This window comes from Gopherus evgoodei, chromosome 8 (genome assembly GCF_007399415.2).
Source record: "Gopherus evgoodei ecotype Sinaloan lineage chromosome 8, rGopEvg1_v1.p, whole genome shotgun sequence".
NCBI classification, from domain to species: Eukaryota; Metazoa; Chordata; order Testudines; family Testudinidae; genus Gopherus; species Gopherus evgoodei.
In genome coordinates this window covers 16,602,433-16,620,867 of record NC_044329.1, presented here as the reverse complement: position 1 = coordinate 16,620,867, position 18,435 = coordinate 16,602,433, and the positions used below count along the sequence as shown (strand labels likewise).

At 42.7% G+C, this 18,435-nt stretch overlaps 1 protein-coding gene across 3 annotated transcripts in view; it reads right to left on the bottom strand.

Moving 5' to 3' along the window:
• The window catches only part of ARHGAP26 (Rho GTPase activating protein 26), a 324,497-nt gene that overhangs the window by 47,910 nt on the left and 258,152 nt on the right, over nucleotides 1-18,435 (bottom strand). For all 3 annotated transcript variants that reach the window (XM_030573096.1, XM_030573098.1, XM_030573099.1), the window contains exon 20: nucleotides 14,502-14,655. In XM_030573096.1, the coding sequence (XP_030428956.1) occupies nucleotides 14,502-14,655 (154 nt within the window). The remainder of the gene's footprint in view (nucleotides 1-14,501; nucleotides 14,656-18,435) is intronic.

Here is an 18,435-nt window from a genome sequence, read left to right as displayed (position 1 = left end):
ACATGCCTAACATGGTACAAATGATAGTCTCTGTCCACAAACAGCTTACAGCTAAACTAGCAGTGACGAGCAGCTGTTATAACTTCTGGGGGCTGTCCCAAAACGGCAGGGGGGATTCATGCTGGGTTATCCCACAGATTAAAAAAAATATCCTGAATGGCTGGAAAGCCTTAGAGACCATGTGTTCTGATTCTTCCAACTGAGCTCTTTGCATGCCAACATGATAGCAGGAGAGCAAGGGAAAGTATGTGCCCATTGTTGATATGCTCTGAGGAGAAACACCAGGACAGTTCAACTGTTTAGAGTGGAGTCCTTCTCCAACGCTGACTACCGAGTTTAGTGTGGAATTACCTGAACACCACCACCTTCAAAAAAGGGTAGCCCACAAGAAGCTGGTCTAAAGTTAGCACAAAGATGACATTGCGCCATCACCCCTTGGAAAGCTGCAGTTCAGTGGTGCTGCTGTCAGGGAGTTCACAATGCTGGTGCTCATATCAGAACGCAAAGGTTGGATCAACATGGATTCAGTAAACCCCTGCAGCTTCCTCATCTGTTGAAATGCACCCTGAGAACGGCTCCGAAATCCAAGGTGTGCCACGCTTTCCCCTTCCTAGTTTGGGATCAGGACAGAAATTCAGAAGAGAGGTGTCCTGGTTAGATGAAAGGGGAGGGAGGGAGGTAGAGGACAGGATATGGCAAAAACTGAGGGCTTGGCTACACTCAAAACTCCAAAGCACTGCCACGGGAGCACTCCCGCAGCAGTGCTTTGAAGCGTGATTATGGTCGCGGCGCCAGCGCTGGGAGAGAGCTCTCCCAGCGCTGCAGGTACTCCACCTCCCCGTGGGGATTAGCGGCTCCCAGCGCTGGGGCACTGTTTACGCTGACGCTTTCCAGCGCCGTAACTTGCTGCGCTCAGGGGTGTGTTTTTTCACACTCCTGAGCGAGAAAGTTGCAGCGCTGTAAAGCACCAGTGTAGCCAAGGCCTAAGACAGATCCACAGCACCGTACTGTCACTGTGTAAGGCCAAACATGGAGGACTACAGGAAAGCAGAGAGAGTGCTCTCATTGTCCTGGCTAGGGATACCTTCAGGGTTCAGAACTGGAAATCTGAGTGGCAAGTTATACAGTCTTGAGGGGGAGCTGGTTACAGTTCCCCACGGGCATTGGAAAGCAGAAAAAACTGGGAATAGTGATACCAATGGAAAGGATACCTTTTCCCTCCCCCTACAATCTACTGCAGCCCGTACACACACAGAGAGGAGTTAGGCCTTCAAAATCCACAGCTGGGATCCTGCCTCTCTAACAGCAAGGTCTGCCCCACCCTATCAGAGATGGTCAGTGCCCTTGTGAGAGCCCTCTCATGAAGACAGCCACAACATTTAAGATGCCTGAATCAGGATGCTCTGCTAAATGTTATCTTGACATAAGGGAAGAGGGTCTTGTACCTTGACAGAGCATCAGCAGATGTGCCTAGCAAGCCTGTATATGTCAGTCGAAGACGGCGAGGATTAGAACTCTATGATAAGTAATTTTATTTAGAACCTTCCAAATGACCAGGATAGGTCCCAGAAATTTTGTTAGCTGCCACCTTTCTCTGCTGAGGTAGTGCAGGTCTCTCTCAATGGGAGCAGGAAAGCACTACTGCAAAGACACAGCTAAGGATTTTTTAAAAAGCGCTTTTTTTTGTGCTTTAGCCCTCTCTGGTCACAGTACAAAATGGCAGTCGGCGTCAGAGTTACACGCCCTGCACATGCTTTGAGCGAAGCAGGAATTAAACTGGAGAAGCGGAGGGAGTGGGATGGGGGGGCTCAAAGAGTGGGAAAATCCTGGCTGCTGATTCTCATCATGCTGCTTATCTGAGCAAGTGAGTTGGAGAAATCCAGCATCTGTGCTGGCATACACTGAGCTGTAGAACTAGAGGGATCAGAACTTTCCCTGGTATGGACAGGCCGAGAAGCTAGAACTGTGTGCTGTTTATCCAAAACACTAGAATTTCACATGCCAACCCTTTCAAAGGGAAAATGTGGAAGCTCAGTGGGCACTATTTGCACTTCAATATTCTTAAGAATCCAAAGCTGGGGATTTCAGCAAGTAAAACTCTATGCAAAATACGCAGTTTCTAGCTGAGCCAGTTCCCCAGATAAAAAGTATACAAGTCCCCAAGAAAACAGTCCTGCTTACAAAGAAATTAAAAGTGGGAGAAGAGAAACTGAAACTTCAGCCAGTCTGTCACATCCAGTATTTCTTGGTTATAGTTTATTTTAGACACTGGTATTAATTGTTCAGCTCTGCAGATGCACTCATGTAGACTAGATCTTGATCCACTTTTACTGTAAAGCCCACGAGAAGATGTCCACTGATAAAGGTTAAGCAGAGAGACAGCAGGGATTGCAGATAGTTACCCATTCATACAAAAATACTGTTCCAAGGCCCAGCTAGAGGCACTGTAACTGCATAATCTCACTACTGTTTGCCCTCATATTCCCTTTCAACTTCACTCCTATTGTTTCCATTACATACTTGAGACTTGTCTTCAATTCCATTTTAATTACTTCAGGGCAGGCACCAACTCTTAATATATATTTGTACAGCACCTTGCATAGCGGGCTCTGTGCTCAGCCAGGGCTTTTGAGCACTACAATAAATATATACTAATACCATTCATAGACTGAACAGATTGAAAGGATGAGAATAAGAACTTGGGAACAAGAAAAAGAAATAAAGATCTCAGAGTGTTCTATTTTAGCCTTTCCTATGAAGTAGCTGGAAAACAGACTGCACGGAGTTTACCTATGTTGCATACCTTCATCATAAGGATTCATCATGTAGAGTTTTTGTTTTTAAAATGTGTGCATTACAGAAACACTGTATCAACTGTTTAAAACAAAAAAATATTTCCTGTATGCAAACAAATATTTATGGTTTTAACATTCAAGCAGAGCTAGCAAGCAATTTAGTTTGGTAACTTCCATTTGTCAGTTGTAGTGTGTCTGTAGTAGGTACTTTTTTGTGTTTTTAAAAGGTCACCTTAACATGGCGAGGATGAAGAAAACCTGCACTTTTAGAAAAATCCCTCTCTTCTTGGGGCTTCTGTAGCATCAGGCATTTGGCGTTAGTTTGTCTGCAGCCCCTGTTGAGAGTCTGCTGGCATAAGACAGAAACCTGCTGACTCATGAGGTACAGCTACTGCTTGGAGTACTTTTTTTCATAAAAAGCACCCCAACCCTACTAAATAAATACATTTGCGTAATAAAAATTGGATTCTCCTAGCTTCCTGATTGGCAAGTTTGTATGGTCAGAGAAAGGAAAAACTGAAAATAACCTGTTTCTTTTTATTAAAAGGAAACTAGTTATAACAATGATACAAATAAAAAGCACTCCATAAGAGCGGTTGCGACTGTAATTTTCTAATGCCACCTCCAATCCCTTAGCACAATGCAGAAAGCTGGGGAAAGCAGTGTGTGTCTGCTGGAAGTATGAGAAAATACAGGGCATCAGATCTATGCCTGGGCTCTCAAATCATTGTGGAGCTGGACTAAAATATAGCTATTAGAGTTGAGCCAGAAAAGCTCTTGTAAATAAGTCACAAAAAGGCTAAGATCCCAAATTATTTACAGAATGTTTGTATAGAGGGTTTTTTTTAAATTACAAATACATTTCAAAGCAATCCTTAAAGTATCAATCCCCCTTTTACCTACCATAACAAAATAAAAGATAATCAAGTAAATTCTGGAATCAATAATCTGTTTTTTACTTCAGCAAAACTCCCATCGAATTCCACAGAAGTTTCATCACAATAAGAACCTCAGTATATTTGGCTCAGTAAGAATTTGTTCATAGAGCTGTTTTCATCATAGGATCTCAAAGTGCTTTACACACATTAACTTACTATGCCTCAGATCAGTCCTATGTGGCAAGATGTCATTTTACCCAAGACTGAAAGGTAGCTGACACCTTTGGAATGGGACGCAGCTGTTCAGACACCATCCTTTAATGGTGCATAGTAGGTTAGGGAAGGGAATGGAAAACAACCATATCCAATTGAAAACTGCAGGGGCAATTAGTGAGGGAGAATATAATTATCCAAGTTAGAATTCTGGAGGCACATCAGGGTTAACACAACAGCTTTCATGAAAAATGTGGCATGAAATCTTAGATTACAACAAGTGAGGACGACTGCGGTTGTATGCCTCATTTGAGTACTTTACTTTGCAAAGCCTGTGTTCAAGGTTTCATATTTCCCCCTGCAAGAGTTAATGACATGACAGTTCAAAAGCAGGGCAGAGAGAGATGATGAATGGATATGCTTTAGTTCTTGCAGGTGGGTTGGGAGAGTCTGAATTCAGGTCTTTGCAAGTACAGACACGAGGAACTTATTTTTAAGATTTTTGTCAGAAACCTCAATTATCTGCATTTTTCTAAGTCTGCATATGTATTCAGTTACTGATTTTGAAACAGCTGTGCATACTGCACAGCAGAAAGCTGTATGCCAAAAGGGAGAATGGATGGAATTTTTCCAGAATCTGGCTCCCCTTCATACTTGTGGAGCCACCACTCCATGATCAAAGCCATTGATGGGCACTGTGGAACAGTCTTAGGGGGCATGGCCCATAGGTGCACCCCAAGAACAGCAGTGGGTCCAATAAACGTCACTCATCCGTGCAGATTACTCTTGTGTTTTGAGGAGTGATTTGCCTGAAGATTGAGGAATGAATGAGATAGGGACACACATTAACACTATTTTTGCAGAAAGTAAAAAAACTTTGCATTGGGGCTATTCCTATAATGGCCAGAATTTGGCTGTTGGAGTATTTCTGCTGGCTGCAGTGTATTTCCAAATTCAGCAGCTGTTACACTGGCCAAACTGTGTGATGTTTATGTGGCAGTGTTACAAAGGAAAGCCAGTAATTGAGAGCTCCTACAACACTCAGCAGTGTCACCAGGCAACATAACGTGCAGGGCTTTTAACCAGCAAACATTTGATTTGAAGTTTTTTAAAGCTTAACTGCAAGCCATTCCCAGATCAAACTTGCCAGCACATTTAGCACAAGATGCAAAAGTGCAGGCAGAAAATTGAGAGCAAGGGCTGGAATTATATATGGAAAAGGAAAATGGCAACAATGGAGAAATCAAAGCTCCTATGAAGAATATAAAACCAACAGCTGTTTAATGACCATCAGGTTTATTAGTTCTTTAGCTTCTATTATAGTAATGCTAGACTGCAGCCCAAATAAATGTGAGACACTGGCCCATGTAAGCTGTAATCTGTCTGAACTGGAACAGGCATGCAGAGCTGTCACTGCTTGTAATGGGCTGAGGCTGTCTTATCGTGCTCATTAGCTACAGCTCTCTGTGGGGCCAATAGTTAGCTAGTGATTGTGAGGGACAGGGGAGTCCCTTCTCATTAAACAGCCTGTCACCTCTCTAAACTGTTGTAGTTGAAAGCACAATCCCTGAATGGGATAAAGGGAAGATGGATGGCAATTATGGTATTGTTCAACCAGAAGATTAGAGCATGGGAATGATGGTGGAGCTCAAAGAGGAGGGAACAGGGTGGGTCTCCAGGGCTCCTGAGAGGATGCCAAGAATTAAAAAGCTAATTTCTCTGTAGGACAACAGAAATAAAGTCCAGGGTCACCCCACACAGCTTGGTACAAGTGCCAGCATCTTACTGATAGAAGAACAGAAGAAGGACCTTCAGACTTTCCTGATATTTCTCCATGAAACCTTATAGCTTTCATCAAAATAAAGCTAAATTAGACTTTACGAGCAGACAAGATAGCAACTAAAATAGATACAAGTTTGAAGTACAAACAAGGCCTGATTTTTAAAATCAAACACAAACCTTTGTTCTAAGGCTGCAAACTGGCCACTGAAACGTAAAGGGCTGCTTGGTTTTGGCAGGTAATTAAAACCTTTGGTGAAGACCACAGGTATGTCAACAAAAAATGACTTAAAACCTATGTGTTAAAGGGGGAGAACAGAAGAGAGAGCTGTTGTATTTTGTCATTTTGCGTCTGTGGGGAGAAGGCAGTGTGTGTCAGAGAGGGTTCTATTTTTGGAACAAGGTTATGATTTGGTCTGCTGGTTCTAAGGCTGCGAGTTAGAGTGCAATAAAGCAGCTTCGGGCACCCTAGCTCACTGCCCGTCCACACTGGCAAAGGCACGTAGAGTGCTCTGACTCCGCAGCTACAGCGCTGCTGGTACTCCAGCTCGGCAAGTGGAATAATGTTTGTGGTGCCCCTGCTGAAGCGCTGCGGTGCCAGTGTGAATGAGGCATTGCGTTACTGCGCTGTGATCAGCCTCCAGAAATGTCCCATAGTCCCCTTAACTCAAGCAGCCACTCTTGTCATTGTTGTGAAATCGGCTGCAAGAATGCAGAAAAGCCCTTTCAAAGCTCTGTTTTGGAGAAGCTGGTTGCTTATCAGCTCTGAGAAAAAGCAAACATTTACCTTTTTGTGGGGGGTGAACGTACAAGACAGCCTGCTGACACACTCTCAGCACCCCAAAAAAAACACACTCTCCCCACCCGTACACATAACACATTCCCTGTCACACTCCACCGCACCCCACCCCCATTTGAAAAGCACGTTGCAGTCACTTGCATGCTGGGATAGCTGCCCATAATGCAGCGCTCCCAATGCCACTGCAAGTGCCGCAAATGTGCTTGAAGCTGTCAGTGTGCTTGAAGCTGTCAGTGTGGACAGACCTCAGTGCTTTCCCTACTGCGCTCTACCAAGGCGAGTTTAACTCACAGCGCTCTACATCTGCAAGTGTAGCCATGCCCTAAGGTGCTGTGTGTTCACACCTATTTCTTAGCTGCAGTTATAGCCAATCCCAGCCTAAGCAGAGGGCTGGCAGCCCCAGAGGAAGCAGACTTCACTTTTTCCTTCTTTTTAACTTTTTGCTCTTTCTAAAATCACTTAGGATCTACAATTTTTCCTGTACCAGTTTTGCCCTCTTTTGTTCTGATCCAGTTCTAATCCTCATTTGTGTTCCTCGTCCGGCACAAAATAAACGACATTGGATAGCTTGTTTTGTCTGCTTCCTTCAGTAACATCAACACAATTCCAGGACAAATTCATTCGAAGTATAAGACCACCAAACATTTGAAAGTATGGAAATGCACAGCTAAGGCATGAAAACAATTAACTCTAGCCCACTAGCTCTAGAAACAGGGATTGGTTGGTCAACTTGTATTCCTTCTACTGGATAGTGCCACATCAACAGAACAAAAACAGTGAAGGACCATTCATTAACAATGGCTATTATCTCTCTCTTTCTTTAATTTCCTAATAAATGACTGGTGACTTTGAATTTTAAATGAGATATTTAGGCATTAGAAAATCAAAGTAGGCCAAATTTTAGCCCTAAACTACTTGAGTATCTCTCTTTAAACCTATAAATTGAATCAAATGATCAAATTATTAACCTCAGCCACTGCCAGTACTACTCCTTTGTGAGCAAGATTAACTTTTTCTAAGTGAAGGGACTATATATTCCTAGATCCTCTGACTGCACCTGTTGTGCAAGGAGTTTCTTGCTCCGAAGTAATTCCTGTGGGGTTTTTGTGTGTGTGTGTGTTTGTTTTAAAGAAGAGAGAGTCACTTCCTTCCTCCCCACACTTGGAATGTTAAGAGTCCTTGACTGCACATTTTGTGATTCAGTTGACGTCACTGTTACATGTCACCACTCTGACAGATACTTGATGAACTGTTGGCCAAGGGGCAGGGTAGCTTTAACCATCTCTGAAATATGGCAGCCCTAAAACAGGGATGACAGGGAGTGGAAAAAGAGAGATGGGAGCAGAGAAGAAGTAATTATCAATGAGTTAGAACTGAGAGATGGGGCTCATAAGCATAAACAGAATTTAGCTGGATTCATGAAGGCATGTAGAGTAGAAGGCTCCTTGAAGTTTTCACTGTGACATACACAGCAATTCTGGATTAGGTAAATTCTAAGGAATGTGGTGACTCTTGCACTACTAAAGCAAATACGGTGGATTGACTTTAGTTTCTGTAGCTGTTCAAGGATTTACTGCAAAAATCCAAATTATTCAGTGTGTTGAAAAAGCAAAACACTGTTTTATAGAGCAAACTTGGCTATACCACACAGTAATAATCTCAAATGATGCAATACTGGCATTGTTCTGAATGTCTGACATTGACAGTCATTCTGTTACTAACAAAGTGCAACTCGTAAACAATATCATTCTGTAGCTAGAGGGATGAATTCTGCTAGTATTACTCAATTTATTCCCCAGTGGCAACCAACAGCACACCTTCTTGTTCTCATAATTCTCATCATTAACAATCAACACTGGATTTCTGACATGCATCAACAGAATGCTATCCGCAAAAGGCAAACACTCCAGACTTGCCAAAAATAGCTCACAAATTAAAAGGTTTCTTCTCATTATAAGCTGTCAAGTTTATCTCACAATAGCTGTATGGGCTTCTTAGTGGCTATTCTATCAGGAGAGGTAGCATTGCCCAGTGGCTGGGACACCAGTCTGGAAAGCAGGAGTCCGGGATTTCATTCTCAACAGGGACTGTTCCTTACCATGTGTGAACCACATGTACAGCACAACTGGGCTGATCTCAGCTGGGGTCTCTAGATGTGTCAGTAGTAAAAATAATAAAGTAAAAACAAGATAAGCACCATCTTTTCCTTAAAGCAGCCTAAACACATTTTCTACTATACGTACACTTCAGTGAGACAAGTAAGATATGCAAGCAGCTTGGATGGCAGTCTTGTTGAAACACTGTGGCCTTGGCTACACTGGCGCTTTACGGCGCTGCAACTTTCGTGCTCAGGGGTGTGAAAAAAACACCCCCCTGAGCGCTGCCAGATACAGCGCTGTAAAGCACCAGCGTAATCAGTGCCACGGCGCTGGGAGCACGGCTCCCAGTGCTGCAAGCTACACCCGTAGAGGATGTGGAGTACGTGCAATGCTGGGAGGGCTCTCTCCAGCGCTGGCACTGCGACCACACTCACACTTCAAAGTGCTGCCGCGGCAGCTCTCCCGGGGCAGCGCTTTGAAGTTTCGAGCGTAGCCAAGCCCTGTGTTATAAAAGGACGTGCTCAAAATAAACAATACTTCATTGAACAGCAAGCATGTCCCAAACAGAATAAAATAACAGTAATGATCAAGCTTGCTTTATACAGCACCAACATCATGTATACAGAAAAAAAAAACGGAGACGTTTAAAAATCCATGTTCCTTCTCTATGCTAAGCAAGCAAACGAGTCTTTCTGTACATGGTGTTCCCTCCAACACATCCAAAAGAGTAAGCTGCTCCCTACAACTGAAAGCAAAGATTAAACACCATTAGCCAGTATTGGCTGGTAAAAATATCAGCATACAGCAGAGAATGGGTTGGTAATTCAATTACTAGAGTGCTGTCAACAGAAATTAGCAACATGATTTTTACATGAGATGGCAAATGAGGTTCAAGGCAAATATTTAAAGACAAAACTAATATACTTCAACAAACAGGAATACAACCAAGAACTGGGAGAACAGAATTGGTTTGTGCAGAGTAGACTGAACCATGTCAACTATGTTCACACAAAACCCCAGGCACATACGGTGAAGTAAGCATTAGTATCAACCATCAACATAGCCTACGGAGAACTGTTGCACCAACTAGATTGACTACAGCTGACTGAATTGAACTAGGTATTATGTAGTGGAGTTTCCAGATCTCACTCAATCCTGCAAGTCCATGAATCTCTGGGGTGGGCCCCTGGGCAGCAGCAGGTAGGGTTAGGGCATGCACCTCTTCATGCGTCCAGGGACAGTTTGGGAGCAGGACACGCTGGGGTGCTTTTGTCTATCCTGGTGACATGGCCAAACAGCATGCAATACCACTTTTGAATATAATGAGCAACTGAAGGAAGGCCAGATCTCTGGGAGTTTATGCTGTTTTGCACAAAGTCAAACCACATTATACTCTGGATTTGGTGCTGACAGCATAAATTGAATGCCTCTAGCTGCTCCAAGTCTGCCTGTAAGAGAGCCCAGGTTTCTGATCCTTACAGCAATTAAAGTAGTATCCAGATTTGATAGATCCCAAACTTTGTTAGTGAACGACGTTTCTGCATCTATAAGCAAGACTTGGACTTCATGCAAGAGGCAGCGAGACCTATTAGCTAAAGTTTGCTGTGACTGTGTGAACTCTGCTTGCAGCCTAAGTAGATGAATTCGTCCATACTCTCCACTCTCTTTGTGTGAAATGTCACAGTATTTGACCACGTTGCCCCACCCCAGCACTGGAGTTCTCGTGGTCCAGCTCTGAGGAGATAGACCTTGGTCTTCTGTCATGAGGTGTTCAACCCCATAGTGCGAGTGGTATCTTGGATATCTTGAAAGGCAGGGCTGAAATTCTCTGACTTCTCCACAAGCAAGCAGCATATTCTTGGCATAATCTTGGTTGGTGAACACTTCTTGACCAACCTAAGTGTGACATTTGGAGCGTCACATCCTAATAGCTAATCAATAGCTTGACGGAATACTGCTGAGGCAAGAATGCATCACCGCTTCACACCAGATGTGTAGAAACACATCAAAAATCATGAACTGATGCACGCACTGGTACTGGTGTGAAGATTGTGCACCAGATGTAGCAGAACATCTGGAATGCCAACTCCTTTCAGTGAGAGACAAAGGACTGAATCAAAAGACACTCTGATGTCGATATATGCCACATGAAATGGGTGGCTAAATTCTTGGTGCTGCTCAGCAGAAGCTGAAGGGTAAGGACAGAGTCTGTTGTCCATCACCCAACAGCAAAATCTGACTGCTGTGACAATTATGTCTTAAGGAGAAGCTGCATCCTTCCAACCAGAATGTGAGCAAAAAACTTTCCAGAGACAGATAACAGTGGGGTTGACTAGCAGCTGCCACACTCAGTGTGAGATCCTTTGCCCTTGCACAGGGACACTGTGATGCCACCTTTCCATTCTGCTAGTACTTTGCCTGATGCCCATACTTTTAAGAACAGCTGATGCAGGCTGATGCTCACTGGTTCCAAGGAAACTTTGTGCAGCATAGGTGGAATATCATCAGGTCCAGCAGCACATCTATTCCATAATCTTTGGATGAGATTTTGTACTTCCTCAAGGTCACATAGGACAGTTGTTGGCAAGTGTATGGTTCAGCACTTCTTCATAATGTGTTTTCCATCTGTCCAGGACATCATTCATTGATGAACAGGGAGAGTCATTTGGTTTCATGGTGGGGATGTTAAAAAGCTGTTCATGATTGCCAGCCAGGTGTATGATGGCTCAGTAGGCAGGCCACAGATTGTTGCATTTTAGGCCATCTTCGGCTTTGTCGGCCAGGGAGTTGGTGTAAATCTCAATCATGTTTTTCCGTGACCCGGAAAATGCCTTTCAGCTGTTTACATTCTTGGACATCTCCATACTTGTGCGCTTCTGCCTTTTTCACAAATATATAAAAGTCCTATTCAGAAAGCCAAGGTTTCTTGTGTGATGGTTTGAAGCAGATTGTTTCAGTGGCAGCATGCGATATAGCATTATATATGCCACTCCAGGAGATCTCTAAGTGATCCTCAACAACCTGTGTGTATGTCACAGCTTCAACGGGATCCTTGGATAGATGCTAGATATTGTACTTTTGGTGGATATCTGGCTTGCAAAGCGTTGAAGATGTTGGAAGATGCAGTGAGAACTAAGTGACATCTAGTCTATGGTCTGAGTTTGCTGGTGTGTCTGCACTGCCGAAGACCCATTAAGATTTCATTATGGAGCGATTTCTGATAAGGATATGGTCAATTTCTTTCATACGACATCCATTATTTGAAATCCAGGTCCAGCAACGATTGTTAAGGAATCTAAACCTGGACCCCATAACAGACAAAAGCTTGGTGACACACCATGTCAAAAGCCAGGTGGCAGTGTCATTTGGGGAACCTGAACCAAAAGGACCTATTGCGATTTCATACCCAGTTCAACCGCAGCCAATTCACGGGACTGAAATTGCAGAGCAGTAGCAGAGTGTTGTGGTGGAGTTGATTGGATTTTTGCTGCTAGTTGGTGATAGAATGTATCCTTTTCTGCAGGTCTTCCATAGGTGCTTAGGCCACAGTGACAGACAGACGTTCATGATGATGTTGGAGCCAAGCATAGTAAAAGCACGGAGAAATGGGTTTCTAGGTGGTTGAAGTCTGTGCTAGAAGTTGTCTAATAATAAGTGTCACACCTTGAGTTTGGTGTGGACCATTGGAGTGCAGGACGGTTGCTCCTTCATCGCTCTGTGGCAGAAATGCCTCGGTGATGCTGGTGATTATGATCCTATAATGAGTGAGTTCTTTGACAAGAGCTGTCCTGCACCCAGTTCTGTTCAGTGTTGATATTTGTCATATGGTGACATGGAATGTACCTCTGAGGGCTGTTTTGGACTTCCAGGAAGGTGGGGTTATCAAGGTTGCGCTTTGCCTAAGTGGGATTTGGGTCATACCCGTCCTATGCGTGCAGAACACATCCCTCCTCTGGGAGCCAGTAATAGCACAGGCTTTCATCCTGGTGCTGTTGTTGCAGTCTGTCACGTCCAGTTGCCACTTCATTACACTATATCTCCTTGGGAGACTTAGAGGGGTTTTATTTTTGGAGTACCATCCCCCTTCCAAGGAACTCTTCCACCAGATGCCATTGGTTCCTGAGGTTCCAAAAAGTATTCAAAAATCATCATTCAGCAGGTGGAAACCAAAGAATCTCTTGGAAGAAAAATTCCTGGGAAACAAAATTCCCCACTTACTAGCAATTACAACCCAAGATAGGGTTTTGTCTATAGTCTTTTGTGTATAGTCTATAAATCTCATGGATAAAGTATTGGAGAAAAACTTTGCTTAGTGAAAGTAACCAATCACTAGCTTATACCCTTTCATCCCTGCAGATCACATATTGTGTAGGGTAGAGACTTCAAGAACAGACAATCAGTGATACTGGGACCCTTCAAGCTCCTGCAGACCAAATTGGTTTACAAAGTCCTATCCAAGGTGTAAATACCAGATAGTCAAAACCTTATTTCATTAGTCCGATCCCTTAGTCATGATATCCATGTTCTAATGACAACAAGAATAAACAATGAAGTAAAACCTATTGACAGAAACCAGAAATTGGAGTTTCAAAAACATGTTCATGATTATGTGTGCACTTCATTTACACAGGGAATTATACAAATTGCAGTATGGACCTATTTTTTGCCCATACCAAATTCTACAAACGTTGGCCTAAATCTTTACACAATATGATATAACAAATATAGAGACATTCCCACTCAGCTCAAAAAACTACTCTCAGTTCAGACAACAGCCTTCTTTTTCAAAACTCTACAGATAATAGGTCTTCACTGCTGACAAACTCATTCACTTCCCCAATGTACTAACTCTGATTTTATTAATCACAAGAGCAGATACAACAGCTAAAGTAGAAAGCTTAATCTGGACTAGATGACCTATCAAGGTCCCTTCCAGTCCTATGTTTCTATGATTCACGATCAAGGGACCAGAAAGCTTTTACAGCAGAGTGAAAATCTGCACCCTTTGAAGAGTACAGTGAGGAAGGAGTGGACCGGGTGAGGGAAGAGGAACTCTTCCTTAGACATTAGGTCACAGCATGACGCCAATGCCATTCTTGTCACAGCACCCTAGCTAGTGCAGCATTCTTCTTAGTCATTCTAAAGAGAGGTCTGTTGACATGATTTATTAAGTGGCAATATAGAAGTACATTGAGAAATGCAGAAAAACTGGGAGACTCACTAAACTTGGCTTGGGTTTGTAAGAGTTCCACAGAGTCTGGTTGGGATCTTTTCAGACCTTCAGATCTGTGGGAAGGGGAGGGTCTGTGGGAAAATATCGACAGACACAGCAAAGCCTGAAAAGGAAGGAAATTCCTCTCAACAGCCTATGCCACAACTCAGCTGTGACTGGTTCAGGAGACATCACAATAACTCAGCCATCCCCTGGGAGTCGTCATAAAAGCTGCTATTTTTTGCCTTAAACTTTCCTGATGAGGGAACTAATATCAGAAGCAAGGGCACACATTTGGCTGGCGACCAACTGTACTTACAGCAGTCTTAGATTTTAATGAAGTAGGAAGAAAACAATTCCATTAATGCTGTGTTCCATTGTTTTATTTACTTATTTACTTTCCTCTATGCTTCCCAGAGTTTAACACTCGATACTTCACAACAGTGCAAGCAATAATGCAACGATCTACTTGAAAATGATCAAAACACCCCAGACATTCAAAATAATTAGAGCACAAATAGCCAACAGATATAAAATAAATAACTAATTCTAAAATTTAGACCAAGTTAAAAATGCAATGCATGTAACAATGCTCTCATTAAAAAAACAGAACGTTAAATTATATTCAACAGATTGCTTTGACTCACACTAAGATGTGCCTTGATTGAAGATATGTAGGTTGATTGGATAGAGACCCTATGACATATTAATTATCACTGTACTTACAGCGAGTTTGGCCGACTAGGTTTAATTACTTCTAGGTCAGGGTCACTTGAGTTCAGGCTGGGTCGGAGAGTGCTGTTGGAGTGGAGGAAGCTGTTGACATTTGAAGAGATGACAGATTCCAGGCTGGAGTTGATTATACTGTTTCTTGTCTCCTCTAAAAAACAACAAATATACATTACTATCATTAAGTAAAACCTATTAAGTTGTTAGAAAGTAAAGAACAGACTTTTGCAAGGTACAACAGTTACTATTAATAGCTTATATCTTTATGTTGATCCCAAGGAAATACACACAGTATATACAAGTTTTTTCACCTATCCTGTTCTTTAAAGCTGAAAGTATATGAAACATGAGTTCCTCTTATTCTGATTATGCAAATACTTTTTACTTAAGGACATTTTTGGTAAGCAAAACATTCACTGGTTATCTCAGGCCACTAATATCATCTTACACTCAAAAATTCCAAAGCCCTACGCACATTTTAAATAAACATTCAAAATTATACACAGCGATCAATTTACCCATCATTGAAATTCAGCCATGTCTAGGGTGAAAACATTGCAAAGCAATGGTATAGAATAGAAAGTAAAGAACAGATTACCCAACTGAAATTTAGTTAGGCAAAATGCTACCACCTAAGATGGTACTAGGTTAACAATTAGAGCTATTTCCCAAGTAGCTCCATAGTCAATAATGAGATGTTGACATAAACAAAGAAAACGTTAAGACATTTTTTTCCATTTTCCATCCGGCTGTATTAACATCTATTCCTGTAATTAGTGCTATGGTCCAGCACCTCTGTTTTACATCTCATCTGAAAGAGCATCTCTAGCACTACACTATACTTTTCACCTCACCATCCTACACCACAGAGGCACTGATTCTGTCCTGATTCAGAGGGAATAGTGCCACTGACTCACTAGCATCCCTTTTTGAAGCACCTAAATGTTTCTAAGGACATATATCTACCCTGCAATGAAAAACCCATGGTTGGGCCCATGCCAGCTGACTCGGGCTCATGCTAAGGGGTTGTTTAATTGCAGTATAAACATTCAGGCTTGGGCTAGAGACCGGCTCTAGGGTCCCAGAGCTTGGGCTGCTTCACTGTCATGGAAGACAATGCAATCATGAAAAGAGGTGGTGTCTCTCAGCTGGACTAAAAATCATAGAGAACACTTCTTTAACAGTTAATCTTCCAAAGCAGGGTTTTTCAATTTGCATTGTACTAAAGGCTATCAACAAAGCTAATGAGAATTTATATCAGAGGGGTAGCCGTGTTAGTCTGGATCTGTAAAAAGTGACAGAGTCCTGTGGCACCTTATAGACGTATTGGACAATAAGCTTTCATGGGTGAATACCCACTTCGTCGGATTTACGTGAATCACTTATTCACAGTCTCTTCCGATCAGCTCTCTCTGCTGGATTCTGAGGAAAAACTTGTAATGTGCATCTATATTTTTGTACACAGCGGAACAAGGAACAGAACAGAAATCCAACATAAACAATATGAGTGGAACACCTCTGTAATATTAAAAATTAATCTTGGATACATAACAGGAAGAAATCCGCTGCAGTACTGTGAAATAACTTAGAAACAATGTTGCCACAACCATAATAGAGCGTGGCATTCAGTAACCTCTTCATCACCACTTCAAAGGGATGAAGACTATATTAACAGAGGGTTCATGGACAAGGGCAAAAAGAAAACCTTGGACACACATGCTAGAACTATGACTCAAGAATATTAACAGCTTCTCTCAATCTGTCAGCTCAGACACCCATACACTTTGTTCATCTATACTGCAGGTAATATTTTTATACTTTGTAACACTGGATTGGGACCTTTGTCACTGTGTCCAACCACATGGGTTTATTTCCTGTTATTTTGCAAATCTAGCCTCCTGTGCAAATAAATGTATATTTTATTTAAGATAAATGGAATTGGATGCGGTGACATGTTTGGGTCAATTACTATTAGGACCACCAGAGACACAAAAATCTGAGTCGGGGCAGTTGTAATAATCTGAACACCGTTTCAAAGCACAAAATTGCCAAAGGTGTTCTAGAGTAGGCCAGCTTGGGTATGGAGAGAGCCAGATGTGTAGCCTTGCAAGCAAACCGGGCACACAAGAGATGGACCCAGATCAAGGTCTAAATTTCTCCAAGGTTTACATTTGTTTGAATTGAGGGTTCCTCTCTCTCTCTCTCTCTTTGGGTGTGAGAAAGTACTTTTAGAAAATTCAGATTAATTTGAGTTTAACAATATTTTGCAAGTGAATTTAATACTCATGAAAGAGACTAGAAGCCCTGCTGGGCAAACCATGTGGTTAGGCATCTTCTACACAGCTCACTACAGAAGGGATGTGGACAAATTGAAGAGAGTCCAGTGGAGTGCAATGAAAATGATTAGGGGCACATGATTTATGAGGGGCACCAAAGAATCCTGTGACACCTTATAGACTAACAGACGTTTTGGAACATGAGCTTTCGTAGGTGAATACCCACTTCGTCAGATGCATGTAGTGGAAATTTCCAGAGGCAGGTATATATATGCAAGCAAGCTAGAGATAATGAACTAACCTCAGATCCAGATTACAGATTCAGACTAACACGGCTACTCCTCTGATATATAAGGGGCACGTGATTTATGAGGAGAGGCTGAGGGAACTGGGGTTATTTAGTCTGCAGAAGAGAAGAGTAAGGAGGGATTTGATAGCAGCCTTCAACTACCTAAAGGGGGTGTCATAAACAGATAGTTAAGGGTTAATAGAACAGAAGTACTTCATGTCTCTTTTGCCTGTAAAGGGTTAACAAGTGAGCCTGGCTGTCACCTGACCAGAGGACCAATCAGGGGACAGGAAACTTTCAAATCTTGAGGGAGAGAAGTTTGTGTGTGCGCTGTTAGAATTTGGTTGCTGTTCACTCTGGGGGCTCAGAGGGACCAGACGTGCAACCAGGTTTCTCTCCAATCTCTCCGATACAGACTCTTATAAGTTCAGAATAGTGAGTACTAGGTAGATAAAGCGAGTTAGGCTTATGTTTGTTTTCTTTATTTGCAAATGTATATTTGGATGGAAGGAGTTCAAATTTGTATTTTGCTGAAAGGATTTTAATTTGTATTTGAATACTTAGGCTGGGAGGGTGTTCCCAGTGTCTGTAGCTGAAAGACCCTGTACCTATTCCATTTTTAATTTACAAAGATAATTTTTACTGTTTTTCTCTCTTTAATTAAAAGTTTCCTGTTTAAGAACCTGATTGGTTTTTTATTCTGGTGTGAAACCCCAGAGGACGGGGTCTGGATTCACCAGGGAATTGGTGGGGAGAAAGGAGGGAAGGGGGAGAGAGAGGCTAATTTCTCTCTGTGTTAGGATTACTGTCTCTCTCAAGGAGATGCTGGGAGGGAGGGAGAGAAGGAGGGGGGAAAGTGCATTTTCCTCTCTGTTTAAGATTCAAGGAGTTTGAATCACAGTGATCTTCCAGGGTAACCCAGGGAGGGGAAGCCTGGGAGAGGCAACGGTGGGGGAAAGGGTTTACTTTCCTTGTGTTAAGATCCAGAGGCTCTGGGTCTTGGGGGTCCCCGGGCAAGCTCTTGGGGGGACCAGAGTGTACCAGGCACTGGTTGGTGGCAGCGCTACAGGTTCTAAGCTGGTAATTAAGCTTAGAGAAATTCATGCTGGTACCCCATCTTTTGGACTCTAAGGTTCAGAGTGGGGATTTATACCATGACAGGGGGGTTCCAAAGAGGATGGAGCTCAGCTGTTCTCAGTGGTGGCAGATGACAGAACAAGGAGCAATGGTTTGACGTTGCAGTGGGGGGAAGTCTAGGTTGGATATTAGGAAAAACTATTTCACAAGGAGGGTGGTGAAGCACTGGAATGAGTTACCTAGGGAGGTGGTGGAATCTCCATCCTTAGAGGTTTTTAAGGCCCAGCTT